Genomic DNA, 25,264 nt, shown 5'->3' with positions numbered 1-25,264 from the left:
TCAGCAAAGTAGTCAGACAGATCAGAAGGAGAGCAGGGGGCTAGGCTTAGGGAAACTGTTCCAAACCATTCCAAATCATAAAAAGTCTTTATATTTTTAATTCATGTATATTGAAAAGTTGCTTGATATTGTATTTACTTTTCAAAAAGCTCAAGTTATGTTTTTGAGGCGTTCCCCTTTAAATATGTCAAAATCTGTAACAACAGAAAGAATAATTGTGAAATGTATTAAACATGAGTTAGTTTGTCCTTACTCCACTGACATCATCTCTCCTGGGGACCTGATTGCTGTATTAATGATTTAAATATGGATTCATTTTTTGAAAGAATCTCTTACCTCCTTACCCCCATCACGGCCAAATCCACTTTCTTTATAACCACCGAAGCCAGCAGCTGCGTCAAACATGTTGTGCCCATTCACCCACACTGTGCCTGCTTTAATACTGACCAAGAAAACACAAGAGCTGCAGATCACAAGCAATGCATATGCACAAATGTCATCAGATATATAACAAAGATTGCATTTAGCTAAACCAACATTTTTGGCATTGGCTGAAGACATTGGTGGGAATTTGGACTGCACTTTGGAAAAAAACATACCTACATGTTAGTGCCAGCCAAATCTATATTCTATATTTATGTTAACGTATATGTGTAAGCAAGTTGGTCTTGACTTATTTAAATGATGTTTTTTTTCTCAATGAAACCAACTTACTGAACACTTTTTACACTTTGATTTATTACCTAAGGGCAACCTCCAGTGCTAAGGGAAGGTTTTCTGTCCAGACACTTGCAGCCAATCCGTATGGAGTACTGTTCCCCAGGGCGATTGCTTCTTTCGCTGTGCGAAATGTCATTGCAACCAAAACTGGTCCAAAAATCTGGAAAAGGGGGAAAAATATATGTAGATATAAACGTTTCTAAACATGTACAGTGAATCTGCAATCAATAATAAACACATAAAAAAGGAAGAAGCGGAAGAACTCCAGCTTAAAGTGTCAGCTTCCTTGTCAAGTGCCAGAAGACCTCCCTCTAACCTTACTACATAAGAGAGGAGAGCTCTCAGTCTGCATAATAATTTACCCCACTTTCAACAAAAAAGGATAACAGTGGTATGTCTTTCATTTCACAGAAACATCGGAGTACTGGAGTGTTTTATGAACAAAGATTTTTAGTGAAGCAGTATTCAGTTGCATAAATCAAATCAAATGTGAAAAACTAGCTCTGCAAAAATTTCGGCACCCTTGTAATTTTGCTAATTTGAATGCATGTAACTGCTCAATACTGATTACTGGCAACACCAAATTGGTTGGATTAGCTCGTTAAACCTTGATTGTCATAGGCAGGTGTTTCAAATCATGAGAAAAGGTATTTAAGGTGGCCAATTGCAAGTTGTGCTTCTGTTTGACTCTTCTCTGAAGAGTGACAGCATGGGATCCTCAAACTCTCAAAAGATCTGAAAACAACGATTGTTCAGTGTCATGGATTAGGGGAAGGGTACAAAAAGCTATCTCAGGGGTTTAAACTGTAAGAAATGTAATCAGGGAATGGAAGGCCACAGGCACAGCTGCTGTAAAACCAGGTCTGGCAGGCCAAGAAAAATTCAGGAGCGGCATATGCAGAGGATTGTGAGACTGGTTACAGACAACTCAAAGATCACCTCCAAAGACCTGCAAGAACATCTTGCTGCAGATGGTGTATCTGTATATCGTTCTACAATTCAGCGCAATTTGCCCAAAGAACATCTGTATGGCAGGGTGATGAGAAAGAAGCCCTTTCTGCATTCACGCCACAAACACCCGCTACCTGCTGTTAAATGTGGTGGAGGTTCCATCATGCTGTGGGGCTGTGTGGCTAGTTCAGGGACTGGGGCCCTTGTTAAAGTCGAGGGTCGGATGAATTCAACCCAATATCAACAAATTCTTCAGGATAATGTTCAAGCATCAGAAGTTACGCAGGGGTTGGATATTCCAACAAGACAATGACCCTAAACACACTTGGAAATCTACAAAGACATTTATGCAGAGGGATAAGTACAATATTCTGGAATGGCCGTCACAGTCTCCCGACTTGAATATCATCGAAAATCTATGGGATAATTTGAAGCAGGATGCCCATGCTCGGCAAAATTAACCGAACTGGAGAGATTTTATATGGATGGTCAAAAAAAAAAAACAGCCATCCAGAATCTCATCAAAGGCTATAGGAGGCGTCTAGAGGCTATTACATTTGCAAAAGGAGCTCAAATAAGTATTGGTGTACTATCTCTATTGGGGTGCCCAAATGTATGCACCTGTCTAATTTAGTATGATGCATATTGCATATTTTCTGTTAATCCAATAAACGTTATGTCACTACTAAAATACTACTGTTCCATAAGGCATGTTATATATTAAAAGGATATGTGTGACAAATTTGAAGTCCTGGGTCATTTCTGCTATTAACAAGCTGAAATTTTAGGCTGGTGCAGTATATAAAATATGGCATTTTTATCCCTATTCATTGTTATGGTTTAGTTCTCCTTTAAATCTATGTAACATTGTACTTGCTGCAGTACCGGTCTAAAACTCACACCTTGATCACAGTGAAACATCAGTGTCATGCCACAAAGCTCATCACAGCAGCACATGGCACCTCTAGGCAATATCTGTAAATATTCCCTTTGCCATCTATATTCTAGGGATGCACCGAATCCACTATTTTGGATTCGGCTGAACCCACGAATCCTTCACGAAGGATTCGGCCGAATACCGAACCAAATTCTAATTTGCATATGCAAATTAGAGGTGGGCAGGGGAAAACATTTTTTACTTCCTTTTTTTGTGACAAAAAGTCACACGATTTCCTTCTCCGACCCGAATTAGGTTTCGGTTCGGCCGGACAAAAGGATTCGGCCGAATCTGAATACTGCTGAAAAAGGCCGAATCCCAAACCAAATCCTGGATTCTGTGCATACCTACTATATTTACAAATTATCCAAATAAAATATTACTGGGTATGATGAGTGCAAGAAAACCTATACAAGCAGTGAGTAGATAAATGCCCAAAACAGAAACCATTGTTGCTTTGGATTTTAGCGCTCTGCCTGATTTTCTAAATATTACAGGCATCTACACTGACAGACTCCAATCCGGCATCGGCTTATTTTTTCCTGCAACTAGTTTGATCTACACTGCAGTCTGGGCTTTCAATAAGCAGATTAAAATGACAGTTTTGTCTATAAATCCCACAAGCTCACAATTATATTAACAATAAACTCCAAACAACCTGCGCCAACATCTTGCATACTATTAAAGGCATACATATCCTTTCTGCACATGTTTATCGTCCCTTATAAAACTTAGTAATGCCCAGTAAATTGGTGTGATTCTATCAGTAGAACTCTATAGCATCAGTGATAAGAACAGTAATCTGTCCTGTATTCGTGAAGGAGATAACCCTAATAGGACAGGCTGTTATGAATATTCTGGGAAAGGCTGTTACCTCTTCTCTCACACAGCGGGATGTGGTGTTCACTCCAGTGATTAAGGTGGGAGGGTAGAACAATCCTTTCTTAGGAATGGGACCGGGTGATTGGAAAACCTGTAGGAAAATAATAGGGTGTAAAATTATAATGTTAATAGAGGGGCGAGTGACTGCAATGACATTTTTTCTGAAATTGGGAAAAGGGAAATGGACACTACGGGGGTTATTTACTGAACTCCAAATGGCAAAAACCTGAAAAATGTGTTTTTTAATATAAAATCTGAATTTTTAGTGGGAAAAAAAAAACCACAAACTTTTCAGGATTTATTACACCCAGAGGATTGAAAAAGTCTGAATCCAAAAATCCGGCATCTCAGACCTGCAGAGATTGCATATAAGTCAATGGGAAAAGTCCTAAAGATATTTTGATCTGTGCTGGGTTTTCATGCAATAATTCAAAGATTTCGTGGTTTTTGGGCAAAAATCTGAAAAAAATCAGTTTCGGGTGGAAAATCTGAAAAATTCTAGTGATGCACCGAATCCAGGATTCAGCATTTTTTAGCAGGATTAGAATCATATCTGAATCCTAATTTGCATATGCAAATTAGGGAGAGGGAGGGAAATTGCATGATTTTTTGTCACAAAACAAGGAATTAAAAAATGTTTTCCCCTTCCCATCCCTAATTTGCATATTCAAATTAGGATTTGGATCGGTATTCGGCTGAATCTTTTGCAAAGGATTCGGGGGGTTCGGCTGAATCCAAAATAGTGGAATCGGTGCATGCCTAAAAAATTCATACGATTAATTTTTTTCACTATTTTTTCCCCGCAAACAAAATTGTTGGGAACGTGTATTGATACAAAAGGAGGAAAAACCCATACGGATTTGGTTGGAGTTGTTTTCAGAAAATATTGAGAAAATTTCAGACTTTGATAATTGGGCCTCTACAACTCTCCTAATGTTACACTCCCCTGACTCTATAACCACTTAGGACAACATTTTATTCTATAAGGATTAAAGTAAAAGTAACCATTTTCTGTGGTTAAAATACCTCAAATTAGAAATTCCACAATACTAAAATAATAGTCCTACTATAAGGAGGTAACACTTTATTCGAATTTAACCCACAACCATGTAAACCCAAAGTTTTTTCACATGTTTACAATTTGTTCACAAATGAATTCGAGACCTGGCACTAGATTTATCTAAAACAGACGGTAATAAGCCAGCGCCGGTGAGTTTGAGCGATTATCCTCTTTTACATGAATCATTGAGGCGTCCATGCAAGTAGAAAATCAGATGGCACACACTCTGGATTTCGTGCTAAATATTTGAAATTTATTGAGATCTCCACAACGTTTTCGGCGGTACAACTTCCTTTCTCAAGTGCTCTCCTTTTTTTTTTTTTTGAGAAAGGTGGTTGTACCTCCGAAACCTTGTGTGGAGATCTCAATAAATTTCAAATATTTAGCACGAAATCCAGAGTGTGTGCCATCTGATTTTCTACATTGCATGGATCACTGGAACGGAGGTTTGCAGCAAGATTGAGCACCACAGGAATATATACACAAAATCTTGTACTACTACACGTTAATCATTGAGGCGTGCCTAATAATTGGCGCCACCAGTGATTTTACCCATTTCCCTTATAACATGTCATTATTGTTCTATACGTCTCAATGGCACAATTAGTGCTTACTGGGTTACAGAGCACAATCCTTTTCCTTGCATCCAAATTTATAGAGTGATTACAATTCTCATGGACTAGTCCCCTCTGCTTTTTTAAAGAATCTGTGCGCTGCCCACCATGGAAAGCAGAGGAACTTCAAGTCCCAAAATCCATCACTTTAACACAGAACAAGGGATTGGAAAATGATTCCTAAGAGACAGAGATACTGTAGAGTCAGACTATCATGGCTTTTTGTGGATTAATTTATCTGTGTGTAAAAAAAACGACATTTATTCAGATGTGTTTATGTACATTTTTGAATTAAGCTTGGCACTAGAAAGATTGAATGGATTCATTTAAGTATGTTATTTCAATTGCTCTTACGTCGGCTCCCTCTGCTCGGGCTTCTTCCACAAACTCCTCAATTGTTTTTTTCTGTGTCTCATCCACCAAGGCTCCCATATCTATGGTTTTATCTAGGCTGTCTCCCAGCCTCAAGTGTGACATCCGCTGCTTAAGTCTGCGAATTAAATCTTCAGAAATGGATTCTTGCATAAGCAGCCGGGACCCAGCACTGCAAACCTATTGAAAAGCAGTCAGTGATTTCTCCATCGTATTATATACAGTAGAACCCCCATTTTATGTTTTTCAGGGGACCAGAAAAAAAAATGGTGTAAAATCCAGGAAAATGTAAAATCAGGAAAATGTATAATATATAAGTGGGACCACAAAATAAATCGAAATCGACTGCGGGATGGCACTTTGTTTTCCAAAGTCGCCTCACAAGGAAACTTCGGGCGACTTCGGAAAACGAATCGCTCAGAGTGCCATCCTGCCGGCGATTTCGTGTCCCTGCCCTTACAGAATAGGCGTGGAATTGACACCTTTAGTTTCAATTATGGATGCTGGATAATAAATTTGGAAAATACAAAGTTACTGGTATATACATGATAATATTTTAATCCAGGGGCTGACACCTATTATCATTAGGGTTGAACTTTATATGGCGTATTTACGAAGCTCAAGTGTAGAATGTATGCTATTAAATAAAGGAGCCCTTGAACCACCACCAACCTGAACAAGGCACTAATTCCATGGCAATGACTGAATCGGGCTCTAATGCTTTAATTATCACAATCGAACTCCATTCAAACACAAATGCAGGGGAAATAGTGTGTCCTGCAAATTGTGTATGTGATTTACCAAACTTGCCGTGCACCTGAAATTTCATTGGAATGCTGGGAAAAAATGCTGCATTGTTGGTAAAAAAACAAAAAACATGCATGTTTGTGTCCGAAAGCTGCACTTTGCACAACGCACTGTATTAATAAATGAGTCCTAAATGCTTATTTATCAAAGGTCGAGTTTGTGACGTTTGTTAGGTTTTTTATATATCAAATAAACTCACAACTTGAATGTTTTCTAATATATAAAAAAACTAACAAGGGAAAAACTGTAATCAGTGAAATTGGGGTTAAAAATGCAAATACTCAAATTTATTGAATTTACAGCGGATGAAAAACTTGAATTGCTCAAATTCATCGAGGTTTCGAGTGAAACCCACTGAAAAAAAGCCCACAAATCATGAAGGCTACAAACTTCTTCAAATGGTTCAAGGGATCTCTGCCATTGACGTCTACATGACCGCGACAGGTTTTAGCTGGAGTATTTTTGGATTCAAACTATTTCCAGCTTTGTGGTATAATAAATCTCAAAAATTCTTTTTTTTTTCTGAGTTTTTTTTTAACCTGAAAATTTTTGACTGAAAAATACCCTCGAAAACTTTTTTTTCGGGTAAAAAACAATTCGACCTTTAATAAATAAGCCCCTTTAATGTGTGTGTTCAGCTCCAAGTAATATAAATATATACAGGTATAACCTTTGTTTTTCCCTGCCACTTAGTATTTTACCTTTAGCAAAACAGCTTATTACTATGCATATTGCTAGATTTTTGACTTTGTTCACCTAATTAAGGAGTGGCTTTAGCATCAAACACTAAAGCAATTCAAATATGTTCATTGTGTTTGCCTACATGAAAATAACTGTTAAACCTCATACACCCCAAATTTCAAGAGTAGAATGCTAACAATTAAGATACTATTTATTTATATATAGCCCTACCAACCTGGCCTTGATTGAACCAGATGGCGTCCACAATCCCTTCTACAGCACTATCTAGATCAGACGTGTCGAATACAATGAATGGCGACTTCCCACCAAGCTCCAGAGATAATTTCTTCCCAGTGCCAGCTGTTGCTTTGCGCAGAGTCCTTCCAACCTGCAATGACATGGGCGATATAAATAAATGCGGCTTAAATTCATCTACAGAAGCAAATGGTCAAGTATTTATCAGTATATCTACTTCCTAAAAGTATAGGTACTTTATGTTAAAGGAGAATTCAAGCGTTAACTAAAAATACCCCTACCTTACGTAGACCCCCCCCCCTCTCCTCCCCCTCAACCTAGCTCCCCCCCCCGGGGGAAATGCGCCTACCTTTTTATTTACCCCTCAGGGCAGATTCAGGGATCGCAGTTCACAGCAGCCATCTTCCGGGTCTTCGTGTCTTCTTCCGGCACTTCGGCAATTTCCATCCATTCACAGAATACCGAAGACCCGGAAGATGGCTGCCGTGAACTCTGATGCCGGTCAACAGAGGACCAGCACCACCATTGCAGTGAAGGAGAAATTGCGGGAGAGCGGTAGATATAATACATTACTTTGCATGAAATAGCGCATAGGTAAAACCCTTCTTCATATAAATAAACCATTTTCATAATAATATACTTTTCTAGTAGTATGTGGCATTGGGTAATCATAAATAGAAAATTACCATTTTGAAAAATAAGGGCTGCCCCCTGGGATCGTACGATTCACCGTGCAAACAAACATACAAACAAACTATACATGTTAGATCACATGAGCCAATTAACAGACAGAGTTCTGTCTTTTGCTTCCTCACTTCTTCCTGTTACAGTTAGAGCTGCAGTATTTCTGGTCAGGTGATCTCTGAGACAGCATAGAGACCATCACGAAATGGTGGCTCAAGGCAAGAGATGTAAAAGGACAATATTTACTTAAATATATATTCCTGTTTGGTAAGACTCTTTAATCTCTTTAATATGTCACTTAATATGATGTAAACTATCTGTTGCTTAAGTATTCATTTTGGGGGTATAGTTTTCCTTTAATGGTTGAATTCTCCTTTAGGTTGACCAGATTTTTAGAGAGAAATCCGGGGACAGCGGAGAATGTGGCGGTGCACACAGTGTGCCACACCTCTCCCCGTGGGATGGGACGAATGGTAGGCCTACTTCATGTTACCTCAGTAGAACCAGTAAATGCTACTTTGTCCACATCTGGATGATCAGCCAGTTTTCCACCAAAGGCTCCGTTGCCTGTGACCACATTGAAAACTCCTGGTGGAAGTCCTGCCTCAGCACAGATCTCTGCTAGCAGCAGTGCGGTCAGCCGTGTGTATGTAGCGGGTTTAAGTACTACGGTGTTACCTGCAGTACAAATTAAAATGGTTCCATGGAGTAAAGGTCACTCAGAGTGGAGGGGAGGGGGATTATTAATCAGTACACATTCAGCGGTAGTTGCCATACTTCTTGTTTAGGCAGCCTATGATAGTAAGTTACTGCAAAGAAAGGCAAGGTGTGCTTACAGATTAAACAGTGCACTTACCCATGGCTAGAGCAGGACAGATCTTCCAGGTGAGTAACATTAGAGGAAAGTTCCAGGGAACAATGGCAGCAATAACACCTAAAGATGAGAGCAAAGAATAGTTTGTTAGACATATCAGGGCCATGTCACACCAGTCGCACCAGCATATTTAGAAAAAAGGGGGGTTAAAAGGCGCACTCCCAACAAAATAAATGTGAGGTGTAATCCTAACGGGACTCCCCAACAAAGTCACCAAAGCATAATGAACGTTCCAAAAAATGAAGCTTGCACACTCGAAAGAAGAATCCAATCTGTTTTATTCCATCAAGAAAATTACAAAATTTAACAAATTGGCCCCCACGAGTTTCGACCGTTTAAAGGAGAATTCAACCCAAAACTTAAAAAACCTGACCCCCCTACCCTACATAGACTCCCCTCCCTCCTCCCCCCAGCCTAAGTGTTAACCCTGGCAAATGACAATTTTACTTACCCCTCGGTGCAGATGCAGATATCTGAGTTCACGGGTGCCATCTTCAACCGCTTCGGTAGTCTTCATAATGAGATCGGCGTTTCGGCAATTTTCTTGAGTTTCCACGAATGCGCAGTTGTCGCTAAACAGGAAATTGCTGCAACTGCGCATGCGCCGACATGCCGGTCTCATTCTAAAGATTTCCGAAGGGAAGAAGATGTAGCCTGTGAACTCCGATGCCGGAATCTGCACCGAAGGGTAAGTAAAACATTACGGGCATTTGCCCGGGGTAACACTCAGGGTAGGGCTTTTTTAAGTTTAGGGTTGGATTCTCCTTTAAGGTCTTCATCAGGGGCAAAATATCAAAAATAAAGCAATGTTTTTTACGCATAGGGCCAATGTTTTGATTTTGTAATTTTTTGATGGAATTAAACAGATTGAATTCTTCTTTCAAGTGTGAAATCTTCATTTTTTGGAACGTGCATCAGCATATTTACACTAGGGTAGAAAAAGGAATCCCACACCCTTCTACCCCAACAAGCATGGCATCTGCCTACTATGTACAGATGGGGTGGACTTTGGTGCACAATAGAGCAAATTGGCTGTTTCCCCCCCAGATTGAAGAAAATGCCCTAGAAAGTAACATAGCCTAAGAGGAATTGATCTTGAAGTCTGCTCTGCAGCAGGTAAGATATCACCCTTTGATTTACACTTACCAAGTGGCTTCCACCCATTCATTTCTGTGTCCCTGAGTTGTGCCCAGCCAGCATGATGATAGAAATGGCGAACCACCAGGGGAACATCACAGTCCCGTGACTCACGGATTGGCTTCCCATTGTCCATGCTCTCAATCACGCTTAGTAATCGCTGATGTTTCTGTACAGTGCGGGCAATGCTAGGGAGGAAACCAAACAGATTTATGATCAATATAGCACCAGTGCAGAGTATAGAAACCAACATTGTGTTCCTTGGGATGATCTTAAATGTTAACAGAGAAATAAACATGAATTAGGCTTAAAATGCAACACATTATTTAAATGGATTCTGTAACAACTCACAAGATGGGGAGCTGCTGAAAGCCTGGATCATTACTGCAAAACCTCTAGACTGTCAATGCATGTGGAAAATCAACTCTGCCTTCCTACTCAAATCTAGGGGAGTCTTTTCCACGTACTAGTGAAGTCTGTTTAGAAATTCCCAGGTGGTTCATTAGCAACTGGACTAGCCCATCATCGTCTTAAAGGAGAACTAAACCCTAAAAATAAATATGGCTAAAAATGCCATATATTATATACTGCACTTATTGCACCAGCCTAAAGTTTCAGCATCTCAATAGCAGCAATGATCCAGGACTTCAAACTTGTCACAGGGGGTCACCATCTTGGAAAGTGTCTGTGACACTCACATACTCAGTGGGCTCTGAGCAGCTGTTGAGAAGCTAAGCTTAGGGCTCGTCACTAATTATCCAGCAGAAAATGAGGTTGGTCTGTAATATAAGCTGATGCCACAGGGCTGATTATTAAATTCTGATGCTAACTGCACTGATTTCTGTGCTGCCATGTAGTAATTATCTGTATTAATTACTAATCAGCCTTATATTGTGACATTTCTATTCTATGTGTACTGTATATTGTGAGTGGGTCCCTAAGCTCAGTAAGTGACAGCACCATGGAGCATGTGCAGTGAATCAGCAGCAAAGACGATGGGGAGCTACTGGGGCATCTTTGGAAACACAGATCTTTACTGCTAAAGGGCTGTGGTTGCCTTAGGCTGGTACAGAAGCTCAAAACATAACGTACAACATTTCTAGCTACTTCTTTAGTTTAACTTTTCTTGTCCTTTAAAGAGGTTGTTCACCTTTAGGATTCGGGGAGATTAGTCGCCAGGCGACAAATCATACATTCCTCCTAGGTATGAAAAGCAGAGTCATTTTCTCCAAATAATCTCACAAATTAGCTACACACATCCTAACAGCAGCAAGATCACTATTGTAGCAAACTGGAAACAACGACAAATACCAGGTCGACAAACATTGGAGACCGAGATGAATTGGATCAGAGCAATGGAATCCATTATAGACAAACTCCTGGATAGGACCTACGAGGGGGAGCTGGAGTGGTACCCGTGGGCCCCGTACTTGGAGAGTCGCCAACCCAGGATCAATTAATAAAAAAAACCCTCAAATGTCAGGAAGGCTACAAACCACCAAATTGATCCCTGGACCTCTCCCATTGACTTATACAGCAATTCGGCAGGTTTTAGGTGGCGAATAGTCGAATTCGAGTTCTTAAAGAGCCAGAGTTTTAAATATCTCAAAATTCTAATTTGAATTAAAACTCTAATCAAGTTTGGATAGTTCACAATTCGAATTTGAGAGTTTTGACCAAAAAAACGAAATTGAAAATTAGAATTAGAATTTTCACTTCGACCCTTAATAAATCTGCCCCTTAGTATGACATAGAGAGTGATATTCTGAGATAATTTAGCTTTTTATTCTTTAGCTCTCCAGTTTGCAATTGCTGGTTGCTAGGGCCCAAACAGCACTAGTAACCATGCACTGACTGATATAAGTGACTGAAATATGAACAGGAGAAGGCCTGAATAGGAAGATGAGTAATGAAAAGTATCAATAAGAACAGAGTTATAGCCTTAAAGAGCAGTTGTTTTTTAGATGGGGTCAGTTGCTTAGAATAAGCCATTCTATAAAATACTGAAAGTTATCTTAAAGGCGAACCAACCCTTTAATATCTGCATCTTTTTTTCCCAACTGTCGCTTCCATAAACTGCCATTGCTTACCTTATGCTGCTCTCTAGTGGACAAAATCAATTCATCCTTGGCCATTTAACTAAATGTTCATGAGTCATCCCAAGATGTAAATTAGAATTAATAGTGCACCTCAACAGTCATTTATTTGGAATATTCAGCTGCACAATAGCATGACTGACTTGCTTGTTGTAGTCAATAAATATTAGGTTGAGGGATAGCAGAATGCTCTTCTGAGCACTTTTGCAATTTAAGGTAATTAGGTTTTCAGGGTTTCATGATAATAGCAGTTTTTTCACTGCAAATATCATTGTGTAACAGAAGTACCCTTGCTGTTTTCTCCAGATGATGGGACAGAATGGCTAAAGTTTACTTGCTCAAGGATCTCCTGGCATTTGCTAAAAAACTATAAAAAGAACACAAGCTGTGGTTATAAACAGTGTTTTTTATTTTTTAAATGAATTGGCCACTGGCTTTAATAGGCCACAGACAAAACAAAGGCTGAATACCCTATTTAACAGTCAACTCAGCAGCCCAACTGCAACACTGTTAACACAAGCAGAGGGCTAAATTGACTAGTAAAAGCCCAGATATTGTCTAACAGCATTTCCTGAATGACTGGTCACCCTGATGTAATTGACTTAAAGGAGATATAAAGAAGTAGCTAGAAATGTTGTACATGATGTTCTGTGCTTCTGTACCCACAGCCAACCACAGTCCTTTAGCAGTAAAGATCTGTGTCTCCAAAGATGCCCCAGTAGCTCCCCATCTTCTTTTCTGCTGATTCACTGCACATGCTCTGTGCTGCTGTCACTTACTGAGCTTAGGGACCCACTCACAATATACAGTACACATAGAATAGAAATGTCACAATATAAGGCTGATTAGTAATTAATACAGATAATTACTACATGGCAGCACAGAAACCAGTGCAATTAGAATCATAATTTAATAATCAGCCCTGTAGCATCAGCTTATATTACAGGGGAACCTCATTTTCTGCTGGATAATTAGTGACGACCCCTAAGCTTAGCTTCTCAACAGCTGCTCAGAGCCCACTGAGCATGTGAGTGTCACAGACACTTTCCAAGATGGTGACCCCCTGTGACAAGTTTGAAGTCCTGGATCATTGCTGCTATTGAAAAGCTGAAACTTTAGGCTGGTGCAATAAGTTCACTATATTAAATATGGCATTTTAACCCTATTTATTTGTAGGGTTTAGATCTCCTTTAAACCCACTGATGTGAGCATCACCTTAAAGATTTAACAGCATGTTTCATTGGAACCTGCTAAATTCCAAGGAGATTCTGTTCAGAAAGTTGTCTAAGATATTTTGCTAGCTTGGGTGCTCATACTGGCCAATGTGATCTGCCTAGCTCCACACAGGGCCGCCATCAGAGGGGGACAGGGGGGAAGAGTTGTAGGGGGCCCCAAGTGTAAGGGGGGCCCGGCCACGCCACACTTACTTGATTATCTGGCCCCCCATGAGCTGCTGATTTTGGGAAGGCATGGACGTTTAAGGGGCCCTGGCCACCACTTTTCTTATAATGTGGGGTGGGGCCCTGGCTACCAATTTTGGCCACCAATTTTTTTTCTCATGTGGGGTCCTAGTCAACAATATTTTTCAATGGGGGGCCCTGGCCACAATTTATTTTTATGGCGGGCCCTGACCACCGATACCTTTTTATTTTTTATTAACATGTGGGAACCCTAGCCACCAATATTTTTTTTGCTTTTTTACTGTGTGGTGGGGGGCGGACCTGTAGGTGGGGCTTGCAGTGGGTGCAGCCCAGGGGGCCCAGGAAATTTTGTCGTATGGGGCCCTGCAATTTCTGATGGCGGTCCTGGCTCCACATTAAAGGACATGTAAAGGCACCCAAAGATCCCCCCCCAAGTGAAACAGATTGCTAACTTTTCCCTTGGGTCAATGCTCCTGTTAAAAGATAACTGGCCCCTGGTAAAACTACCCAAGCACTGCACTGGCATCTCCAATTGGCAGCTGCACATTCACAGTAGGGTAACACTTGCCAGATTTAATGCACATGGGCCAACAGGAATTGGGCTACGGATGTCTGGGACATAGATAAAATGCAGGCACAGAAAGTTTTGTGTTTTGGCCAGTGTAGCTCTATCCTAACATGAGCACCTGCCTGAGGAAAAAAACGAAGCAATCTACTTCACTGGGGAGCCTAACATTTTGGTAAAATAGGATTTACATGCCCTTTAACATAATTGACCTCTATTTCTGAGCTGGAGCAGAGACAAGGAGCTTTGTCTGACCTGTACAGATACCGGGCTCGGACATGGCAAGGAAGTTTGCTCCAGGACTCGAAGGCTTTCCGTGCAGCTTTAACTGCAGTCTCCACATCCTCCTCCTCTCCTTGGACTGTGGTGGCCAGAGCCTCTCCTGAAATATGGAGAAATATCATTTCTATTCAAGTTTTAACCGTCAACTCTAATTCCCCACATCACACTCCATACTGAGTACTCGCTCACTGACACGTTACTATCTTCTATACCCAGATCCTTACAGCACCATATAAATATTATTACAGGTATAGGATCCGTTATCCGGAAACCCATTATCCAGGAAGCTCCGAATTACGGAAAGGCCGTCTCCCATAGACTCCATTATAATTAAATAATCCACATTTTTAAAAAGGATTTCCTTTCTCTGTAATAATAATAAAAACAGTAGCTTGTACTTGATCAAAACTATAATTAATCCTTATTGGAAGCAAACAATCCCATCGGGTTTATTTAGGGGCAGGTTTATCAAAGGTCGAGGTGAATTTTCGAATTCAATAATTTTCATTTTGAGCTATTTTTTGTGTACTCTGACTAGGGAATAGTCCAAATTTGATTAGAAAAAAATTTGATAATTAAAATATCTTCGAATATGTCTCTGTAAAAATTCGACTTCTAAAACCTGGCAAATTGCTGTTTTAACCTATGGGGGACCTCCTAGAACCTTTTTGGAGTCAATTGGTGGACTTTGAAAAATCTAAGCTTTTTTGGGGGGAAAAACTTTGATTTGAATTCGATCGAATGTGCGATTACTTATATTCGAATACGGACCTATTAGAACGAAAACTGACCTATTCGGTCAAAAAAAACCTTCGACTTAATTTCAGTTGGTCTTTTTTAATTTGGTAGTTTTTCAAATTCGACCCTTGATAAATATGCCCCTTAATGTTTATGTGGTTTGAGTAGACTTAAGGCATAAAGATCCAAATTATGGAAAGATCCGTTATCTGGAAACCCCCAGGTGCCAGCCATTCTGGATAACGGGTCCCATATCTGTATATAAGCCTTATATAAAAGGAAACTTCCCTTCTTGGTTCATCTGTAACACTTTTATCTAAAGAAGAATTCCTTATCTCCCAACAAAAGTAATAATTCTGCCAAACCCTTAGCAAAGAAAGAAGTTGTCATGCTCTTTCCTATAAATCTGTAAGTGAAGAGTTACCTGTAGCTGGGTTCTTGGTGGTGTAGGTCTTTCGGCCGTCAGGCTTTAACCACTTGCCATCAATAAAATGTCCAAAGCTGCGCTGATGGGAATCAAGCCAAGCCTACAAGAAAGCAACCGGCTCAAAGAATATTCAAGTGGCAAAATGGATTCTGCCATCAAGTGAGATGACACAAATCATCAATTGGCATGAAAATCAATACAAGGAATGGGATCCGTTATCTGTAAACCTGTTATCCAGAAAGCTACGGAAAGGCCGTCTACCATAGACTTCATTTTATCCAAATCATTTTTAAAGAATGATTTCCTTTTTCCCTGTAACAATAAAACAGTAGCTTGTACTTGATCCCAACTAAAATATAATTAATCCTTATTGGAAGCAAAACAATTCTATTGGGTTTATTTATTGTTTACATGATTTTCTAGTAGACTTAAGGTATGAAGATCCAAATTATGAAAAGATCCGTTCTCCGGAAGGCCCCAGGTCCCGAGCATTCTGGATAACATGTCCCATACCTGTATAATCACAACCAGGCTTGAGATGCTACACTTTATTTTTTTATGCCCAAGCTAACCACAGATGATGCTTCAGGAAAGGGGGCATGTGCAGGGGCTAAGTGGGTTTAGTTATCCTTTAAACGCAGTTAAAGGAACAGTAACAGCAAAAAATTAAAGGTGTTAAAGTAATGAAAATATCATTTACTGTTGCCCTGCACTGGTTAAACTGATGTGTTTGCTTCAGAAACACTACTATAGTTCATATAAACAAGCTGCTGTGTAGCAATGGCGGAAATTGAAAAAAGTCTATATGGCACAGGTTAAATAGTGGATAACAGATAACACCATTATGTTCTACAGAGCTTATCTGCTGTGTAACCTGAGCCTTTTCTCATTTGAATGGCTGCCCCCATTGCTACACAGCAGCTTATTTATATAAACAATAGTAGTGTTTCTGAAGCAAACACAGTAGTTTTACCAGTGCAGGGCAACACTGCTTTATATTTGTATTACTTTAATACACTTTAGTTTTTTGATGTTACTGTTCCTTTAACACAAAATATCATTGCTGTGGTTCTTGTGACCCTATCAAAAGCATTTCTTTGGTATGTATTAACAAATGATACCATTCTATCACAGGAAACTAGAAAATGAGTGACAAAACAATATCTACTAAACACAGTAGTACTGTATGACTTCAAATATGTATGCAAAGAAATCTTTATCAGAACACAGGTATGGGACCTGTTATCCAGAGTGCTCAGACCTAGGGTTTTCTGGATAATGTGTATTTCTGTAATTTGGATCTTCATACCTTAAGTCTATTAGAAAATCATGTAAATATTAAATTAACCCAATAGGCTGTTTTTGCTTCCAATAAGGATTAATTATATCTTAGTTGGGATCAAGTACAAGCTACTGTTTTATTATTAGAGAGAAAAAGGAAAACAGGATTTTTTATACTTACCGTTAAATCTGTTTCTCTGTGATCAATAGGGGGACACAGGAACGATGGGTTAAGCTCCACCCTCCAGGAGGCAGGACACTTACTAATAAATTTGTGGGCGTGCCTAACCGGCTTAACCCCCACACTCCAGCTTATCCAATCAGTTTGTCACAAAAGATGCTGTAACAAGATAACGTAATAATCAAAAAAATAATAATAATCAAAATAATAGCCCACGTAGAAGGTAAATCAGGGAGTTATCCTGAAATGACCAAATGGTCAATAAACAAAAGTTTTAGGGCGGGCCGCCCTGTGTCCCCCTATTGATCACAGAGAAACAGATTTAACGGTAAGTATAAAAAAATCCTGTTTTCTCTGTCATCATAGGGGGACACAGGAACGATGGGGACTTAACAAAGCAGCCCCCAAAAACAGCAGGGCGGGAAAACGAACTAACCATTACTTCAGCACAGAATGAAGCACCTTGCGCCCAAAAGATGCTTCAGCTGAAGAAAAAATATCAACTTTATAGAATTTTGTAAAAGTATGTACAGAGGACCAGGTAGCCGCCCTGCAAATCTGGTCCAATGAGGCCGAATTACGCCAAGCCCAGGAAGCTCCGATTGCTCTTGTAGAATGAGCTCGAACTCCCTCCGGTGGAATCTTCCCTTTGGCCATGTATGCCTGTCTGATGGTCTCCTTGATCCATCTAGAAATGGTAGCTTTAGATGCAGGATGACCCTTCCTGGGCCCTGATGGTAATACGAAGAGAGTTTGAGACCGTCGAAAAGACCTTGATTTTTCAATATACCATCGTAAGGCTCTAACTACATCTAAGTTGTGTAGTCGACGTTCCTTATCATTCTTTGGTTCCGGACAGAGAGAGGGAACAACAATGTCTTGGTTGATGTGAAATGACGAGACCACCTTAGGAAGGAAAGACGGAACTGTGCGTAGGACTGCCTTATCCTTGTGGAACACTAGAAAAGATGGATCTGCCGATAGTGCACTCAGTTCTGACACTCTTCTAGTGGATGTAATTGCCAATAAGAACACTACCTTCCAAGTAAGCCAGGTATCTGAAATAGATCCCATCGGTTCGAACGGTGGGTCAAGAAGGGCCTCAAGAACAATGTTTAAATCCCATGCTGGAACTGGAGGCTGATACGGAGGAACTATATGTGCCACTCCTTGCAGAAATGTACGTACTGTATCATTCAAGGCTAGTTTGGACTGAAATAGGATTGACAGAGCGGATACTTGCACTTTCAGAGAGCTGAGTTTTAGACCTCGTCTGAGCCCGCGCTGCAGGAAAGACAGAACTCTCGGGATGCTAAGTTTGTGAAAGGATAGATTGAACTCCTCGCACCAACTCCGATAGGATTGCCAGACTCTGTAGTATGATTTTGAAGATGAAGACTTACGAGCTCTCAATAATGTGGCAATAACTTCTTCTGTTAACCCTTGTTTTCGCCAGATGTCTGCCTCAACAGCCACCCCGTCAAAGCGAACAGCCCTGGGTTGTGATGTGCAACGGGCCCTTGGAACAGAAGGTCCGGCCTGTTCTCGAGACATATCGGTTGTGCTATTGACATTTCCTGAAGGTCGTAAAACCAAGTCCTCCGAGGCCAGTAAGGAGCCACCACAATTACCGTGATGCCTGACTGTCTGATCTTCTTGAGGACTCGTGGAAGCATGGGTAGCGGAGGGAATATGTACGCTAGATTGAACTGCCACTTCTGTGTCATGGCATCGACCCCTGCCGCCAGTCTCTCTCGGTAACGAGCAAAGAACCGAGGCACCTTTGTGTTGTTTCTTGATGCCATTAGATCGACCTGTGGTTGTCCCCATTGGAGTACTAGTTTTGCAAACACGTCTGGGTGAAGTTCCCATTCTCCCGGGTCTAGACGAATTCTGCTGAGGTAGTCTGCTTTGGTATTTAGAACTCCTGGGATATGGATCGCGGACAGCTGTACTTCGTTGGTTTCCGCCCAACTGAGAATTTGTTGAGCTTCCAACAGCGCCGCCTTGCTGCGAGTACCTCCCTGGCGGTTTATGTACGCCACTGCGGTAGCATTGTCGCTCTTTAACCGAACCGGACTTGCTTGTAACAACTCTGTCCACTCGGATAGAGCTAGTTTTATCGCCTTCAGCTCTAAAATGTTGATGGGAAGTTTGGACTCCCCTGGAGACCATAGGCCTTGAGCAGACAAGTTGTCCCAGGTTGCTCCCCAACCCCTCAGACTGGCATCTGTGGAAATTATCTTCCAATCTTGCGTCGCCCAGGATTGACCCTTGAAGAGATTGGTCGGTCGCAGCCACCACTGGATGGCTACTCTTGTCGACTGAGATAAATTGAGCTTGCGAGTGAGAGCTCCCCCTTTCCATGACGTTAGAATGTTCGCTTGCAACGGTCGTAAGTGAATCTGTGCAAATGGAACGGCTTCTATGGTAGCAACCATGAGTCCCAGCACTCTCATTCCTAGATGAACAGTTGGACTCTGATCTCGGAGGAGTAGACGGACTTGCTTCATGACCTTCATTTGCTTGTCCAACGGAAGATGCACCATTTGTGTAATGGTATTGAACTCGAGACCCAGGAATGTCATGTGATGACTGGGTCGCAAATTGGACTTCGACCAATTTATGGTCCAGCCAAAATTCTGCAGAAGACTGATTGCCTTGCTCCGATCTTCCTCTGCCTTTTCCTCTGATCTGGCTTTCAGAAGCAGATCGTCCAGATAAGGAGTGACTGAAATCCCTTGTAGGCGTAATGCCGCAGCCGATACTGCCATTAGTTTTGTGAACACTCTGGGGGCTGAAGAGAGTCCGAACGGCAGAGCCACAAACTGGTAGTGTTGATTCCTGAATGTGAATCGAAGGAAGGAGTGATGCGGCGGCCAGATTGGTACATGGAGGTACGCATCTTTGATATCGATAGACATCAGCAGTTGATTTTTCTCCATCCCTCTTATCACTGATCTCAGGGTCTCCATTTTGAATCGTACTGATCTGACGAACTTGTTCAGCTGTTTGAGATCTAGTACCGGCCTGAACGAGCCGTTTTTCTTTGGCACAATGAAAATGTTGGAATAGAATCCGGAAAATCTCTCTGAATGTGGCACTGGAACAATCACTCCAGTTTGTTCTAAATTTGTGATGCAATTTAGAAAGGCAGCAGCTTTGTCTGGGTCTGCAGGAACCCTGGACATGATGAATCTTTTGCAAGGAATGGTTGAGAAATCTATGTGGTAACCTTCGGAAATAATTCCGTTCACCCACATGTCAGACGCATGGTTGATCCACACCTCCCGGAATTGGAGCAACTTGCCCCCAATACGCTCCCCCGACTCCGGAAGGGGTACCCTGTCAGGCTGAAGAAGACTTATCTGCTGCGGGCTTGATAACCGGTCGATTGGTCTTCCAATGCATGCGACTTTTGTCGTTTGTTTTGGCTCGAAAGTGTGACCGCTGTGGTGAATTGTTTCTTCGTGTGTATCGTCTACTTGAGCCACGAAAAAACCTTCCCCGTCTGGTGGAAGTAGTTGTTCTACTTTTGGCCTGTGGAAGAAAAGTGCTTTTTCCTCCCGTCGCCTGCGAAATAATCTTTTCGAGCTCTTCGCCAAACAGGCGCTGTCCCTTGAATGGAAGAGATGTCAAGGACTTCTTAGAACTCAGATCTGCTGACCAATTTTTCAGCCACAATGTTCTACGTGCTACAACAGAAAGAGCGGAAGTACGTGCCGTGACTTGAACTGTGTCTAGTGCGGAGTCGCACAAATAGGCCGATGCCTCTGCTATCGCATTGGCTGACGATAACAGATCGGATCTGGAAACTGCATTCTGGATGTCCTTGACAAGTGATTCGGACCACGCTTGAATTGCTCTGGCCACCCAAGCCGAAGCCAGGCATGGGCGAAGAGCTGACCCAGATGAAGAATAAATTGACCTAAGAAAACCTTCCAATCTTCGGTCAGGTGGGTCTTTGAAGGATGCCGCATCTGTGACCGGCAATGTAGTGGACTTGGCCAATCTTGATACAGGTGCATCTACTGCTGGGGGATTAGTCCACTTTTCTACCAGATCTTTAGAAAATGGATAAGACTTAGAAAATTTTCTAGTAGTCTGAAACTTTCTTTCTGGAACACTCCACTCTTCTTGTATTATGTGAAGAAGATGCTCATGAGAAGGAAAACAAACTTCGGATTTCTGCTTCCTCTTGAATAACCCCAAATCATCCTGGGATTTGGGCGTTTGTGATATATTCAACACATCCATAACACCCTTAATAATACCCTCCACATCATGCTGACTATCATGATCTCTGTGGTCCTCCACAGTTTCTTCCTCCTCCCCAGACGAAACTTCAGAAGGAAGTAATTCTCCCTCAGATTGTGAGGATGCCTGCTCAGCTGCAGATTCGTCAGATAAACAATGAACAGACGTAGTAGCCACTTTAGTTTCTTCAGACCGCTTACGCTTAGAGCTAGTCTTTTGGTCAAGTCTGGCTAACACTCTTGCTAAATTGTCAGCAATAGAGGGAAGACCCTGCAAGGAAGCAAGGGACTGTGTTAATTGAATGGCCCACAATGGTGCTGGCACATCAGCATCCGAGCTGGGCCCCTGACCTTGAGAAATACTCTCCCTTGAAGGATTCTCTGGCTGAGCCGCTGGTGGGCTTGAAACATCTTCTGAAATGAGCGCAGTACTCTGCCCCACTAAACAGGATTTACAGAGCGGCTCCCCCTGCCCTCGAGGCAGCTTAACATTGCAATTGGCACAGGCAAAAAATTTAATCTGCGCTGTTTTGGCAGCCTTCCCCCCTGCCCTGGTGAATAACCCCTCTGACCTACCTTCTGCCATGGAGATTGGGTAAGTAGGAGTGTGGGGCAAGCCACCAACCGCTTACAACTCGGCTAACAACTTGCAGGAGCGGAGAAGTGGACCACCCGGTGCGCAGCAGAAGCACTATGTGCGCAAGATGGCCGCTGGAACGCATACGCGCATGCGCACAAGGTACGCAAGATGGCCGCCGGAACGCATACGCCGCATGCGTTCCAGCGCAGCGTGATCCGGCCCTCTCCCCCCTCAGCCGTCTCCCTCACTTAGACAGAAGGCGCAGCGAGCGCCCAGAAAACAACGGAATGGAGGGAGAGAACCTGGCCAGTGCAAGAGCACGTCCTGCACCCCTTAACGCTCAGTAAGGATAAGGGGGGAAACGGGGGGAGGGCTTCCATGACCCAAGGTAACGCTAGGGGGGAGGCTGCCAAGCCAGAATTGTGAGGTGAGTTGTTATGCCCAAGGCAGGTACTCACCTCGTGCCCATCCCGGCCAGACCGTCTGCCATCGCCAAACTTAGCAGGGATATGTCTGGGTGGTCGTTATAGCCTTTAGCGGCTAGGAAGTGACCCCGGTGGGCGGAGAATACTGGGACTGTACTAAGGACAAACATATGCTGCCCAGAGTAAGACCCCAGGAAGAAAATAGTCATCCTTGACTAACAATATCCATGTCGCTGGACGTCCATCCTCCTGGTAGCAGGACACTTAAAAAACTGATTGGATAAGCTGGAGTGTGGGGGTTAAGCCGGTTAGGCACGCCCACAAATTTATTAGTAAGTGTCCTGCCTCCTGGAGGGTGGAGCTTAACCCATCGTTCCTGTGTCCCCCTATGATGACAGAGAAATCATTTTTAAAAATGTTATTATTTGGATAAAATGGAGTCTATGGGAGAAGGCTTTCTCATAATTTGGAACTCTCTGCATTACTGGTTTACGGATAACAGATCCCATACCTGTATAGTATTTATAATAAATATCATAGTCAACTTTGTCCATCCATAAGGAGATAATGTTAGTTATCTATTGTCTGGACCTTGAACAAAGTAACTGAGTATTTATTCATTTTTTTCAGTCTGTGTTTCAAGTTAGGTACAAAGGTAACCTGTAGGCTTATGATTTCAGGCCCTGTGACTCGCGGGTTAATGTTATACATCTAGAATGTCCTTGTCAGTCCCCAAAAGCCTTCAACAGAGAGGATATTTCTTCATAAAATTATGAAGGAGGTACATTTACAATTAGTATTAACACACCACAAGTAAATGGTAATAATCTCTTTAGAGTTACCTCCTTACAAACCTGCTGTTGCTATACCTCTAACAAAGGTATATTATAACAGTGAAAACAACCAATATAGCACATATCCAAACAAACATGGAAGGCACCTTTGTACTGTACTATTGACATAACATAACCAACTAGTAATCCATATGTAGAGCAAATAGAAGCAAGGTCACTCTGCCCAACCACAATGGAATATAAATATATATATATATATATATATATATATATATATATATATATATATATATATATATATATATAGTTATCCAGAATGCATGGGACCTGGAGTTTTTAGGATAACAGATCTTTCAGTAATTTGGATCTTCATACCTTAAGTCTTCTTGAAAATCATGAAAACATTAAATAAACCCAATAGGCTGGTTTTGCCTCCAATAAGGATTAATTAGATCTTAGTTGGGATCAAGTACAAGCTACTATTTTATTATTACAGAGAAAATGAAAATCATTTTTAAAAATTTGGATTATGTGGATAAAATGGAGTCTATGGGACTTTCCATAATTCAGAGCTTTCTGGGTAAGGGGTTTCCGGTTAATGGATCCCATACCATACATGACTGATATAATAAAGGAATCTTCCCTTCTTGGTTATCTGAAGTAGAATTCCCTATATCCCAATATGGAAAGATCCATTATCTGGAACACCCCAGGTCCTGAGCATTCTGGATAACAGGTCCCATACCTGTACCTGTTTTACAGACTGGTGGAGAGTATTACTATTTTTGGCCCATGGTACTATTTTGCCTACAGTAAACTCATCAGTTGTCAGTACAGATAGTGAGTCCGTCATTTGGAAACCCATTATCCAGAAGGCAATGAATTACAGAAGGCCATCTTCTATAGACTCCATTTTAATCAAATCATTCACATTTTTAAAAAGTATTTCCTTTTTCTCTGTAATAATAAAACAGTAGCTTGTACTTGATCCCAACTAAGATATAATTGATCCTTATTAGAAGCAAAGCAGTTCGGTTTAATTAATTTCATATTTGAAGTATTTTTAGTAGACGGGCATCCAAATTACAGAAAGATCCTTTATCTGGAAAACCCCCAGGTCCTGAGCAATCTGGATTACGGGTCCCATACCTGTAGTAGGTGGAAGCCAGTTGGCAGCCATCAAGTATACAGTGGCACTGGCGATAATCACAACCCTCTGAAGTAGTTAGCACTGGCAGTAATCAAAGCAGTAGGTAGCAATTAGAACTGCTAGTAATCACTGCACCAGGGACTAGATAGCATTGACCATAATCAATCCATTCAACACTATTTAATACTGGCAACAGTTGCAGCACGGGGCGGTAACTAGAACTGACTGTAATCAGTGCGTAAGCAGTAGTTATTGCCAACAGTAATCACAGTAGCAGGCAATAGTTAGTACTGACAGTAATCACTGCACTGGACAGTAGTTGAGACTGTAATCGGGGAGCTGATTAATGCATAGGGGTATTTAGGCCAGAGTCTAGTGTGATCAGGGGAACACCTAGTTTTTTTAAAGGGATCCTGTCATCAGAAAACATGTTTTTTTCAAAACGCATCAGTTAATAGTGCTGCTCCAGCAGAATTCTGCACTGAAATCCATTTCTCAAAAGAGCAAACAGATTTTTTTATATTTAATTTTGAAATCTGACATGGGGCTAGACATTTTGTCAATTTCCCAGCTGCCCCTGGTCATGTGACTTGTGCCTGCACTTTAGGAGAGGAATGCTTTGTGGCAGGCTGCTGTTTTTCCTTCTCAATATAACTGAATGTGTCTCAGTGGGACATGGGTTTTTACTATTGAGTGTTGTTCTTAGATCTACCAGGCAGCTGTTATCTTGTGTTATGGATCTGGTTACCTTCCCATTGTTCTGTTGTTTGGCTGCTGGGGGGAAAAGGGAGAAGGGTGATATCACTTCAACTTGCAGTACAGCAGTAAAGAAGTTTATCAGAGCACAAGTCACATGACTTGGGGCAGCTGGGAAATTGACAATATGTCTAGCCCCATGTCAGATTTCAAAATTTTACATAAAAAAATCTGTTTGCTCTTTTGAGAAATGGATTGCAGTGCAGAATTCTGCTGGAGCAGCACTATTAACTGATTCATTTTGAAAAAAACATGTTTTCTGATGACAGGATCCCTTTAAAAAAACTAGGTGTTCCCCTGATCACACTAGACTCTGGCCTAAATACCCCTATGCATTA

General features: G+C 41.4%; 1 protein-coding gene across 1 annotated transcript in view; it reads right to left on the bottom strand.

Moving 5' to 3' along the window:
* Nucleotides 1-25,264, bottom strand: part of aldh16a1.L (aldehyde dehydrogenase 16 family member A1 L homeolog) — a 37,481-nt gene that overhangs the window by 10,501 nt on the left and 1,716 nt on the right. The window contains exons 2-11 of the mRNA XM_018226369.2: nucleotides 15,501-15,603; nucleotides 14,312-14,438; nucleotides 9,984-10,162; nucleotides 8,820-8,897; nucleotides 8,457-8,641; nucleotides 7,260-7,412; nucleotides 5,519-5,716; nucleotides 3,483-3,581; nucleotides 744-880; nucleotides 337-442 (exon numbers count right to left, since the gene is read on the bottom strand). Coding sequence (XP_018081858.1) covers nucleotides 337-442; nucleotides 744-880; nucleotides 3,483-3,581; nucleotides 5,519-5,716; nucleotides 7,260-7,412; nucleotides 8,457-8,641; nucleotides 8,820-8,897; nucleotides 9,984-10,162; nucleotides 14,312-14,438; nucleotides 15,501-15,603 — 1,365 coding nt within the window. The remainder of the gene's footprint in view (nucleotides 1-336; nucleotides 443-743; nucleotides 881-3,482; nucleotides 3,582-5,518; nucleotides 5,717-7,259; nucleotides 7,413-8,456; nucleotides 8,642-8,819; nucleotides 8,898-9,983; nucleotides 10,163-14,311; nucleotides 14,439-15,500; nucleotides 15,604-25,264) is intronic.

Source organism: Xenopus laevis, chromosome 7L, assembly GCF_017654675.1.
Source record: "Xenopus laevis strain J_2021 chromosome 7L, Xenopus_laevis_v10.1, whole genome shotgun sequence".
Lineage (NCBI taxonomy): Eukaryota > Metazoa > Chordata > Amphibia > Anura > Pipidae > Xenopus > Xenopus laevis.
This window is presented reverse-complemented; position numbering and strand designations above follow the sequence as displayed.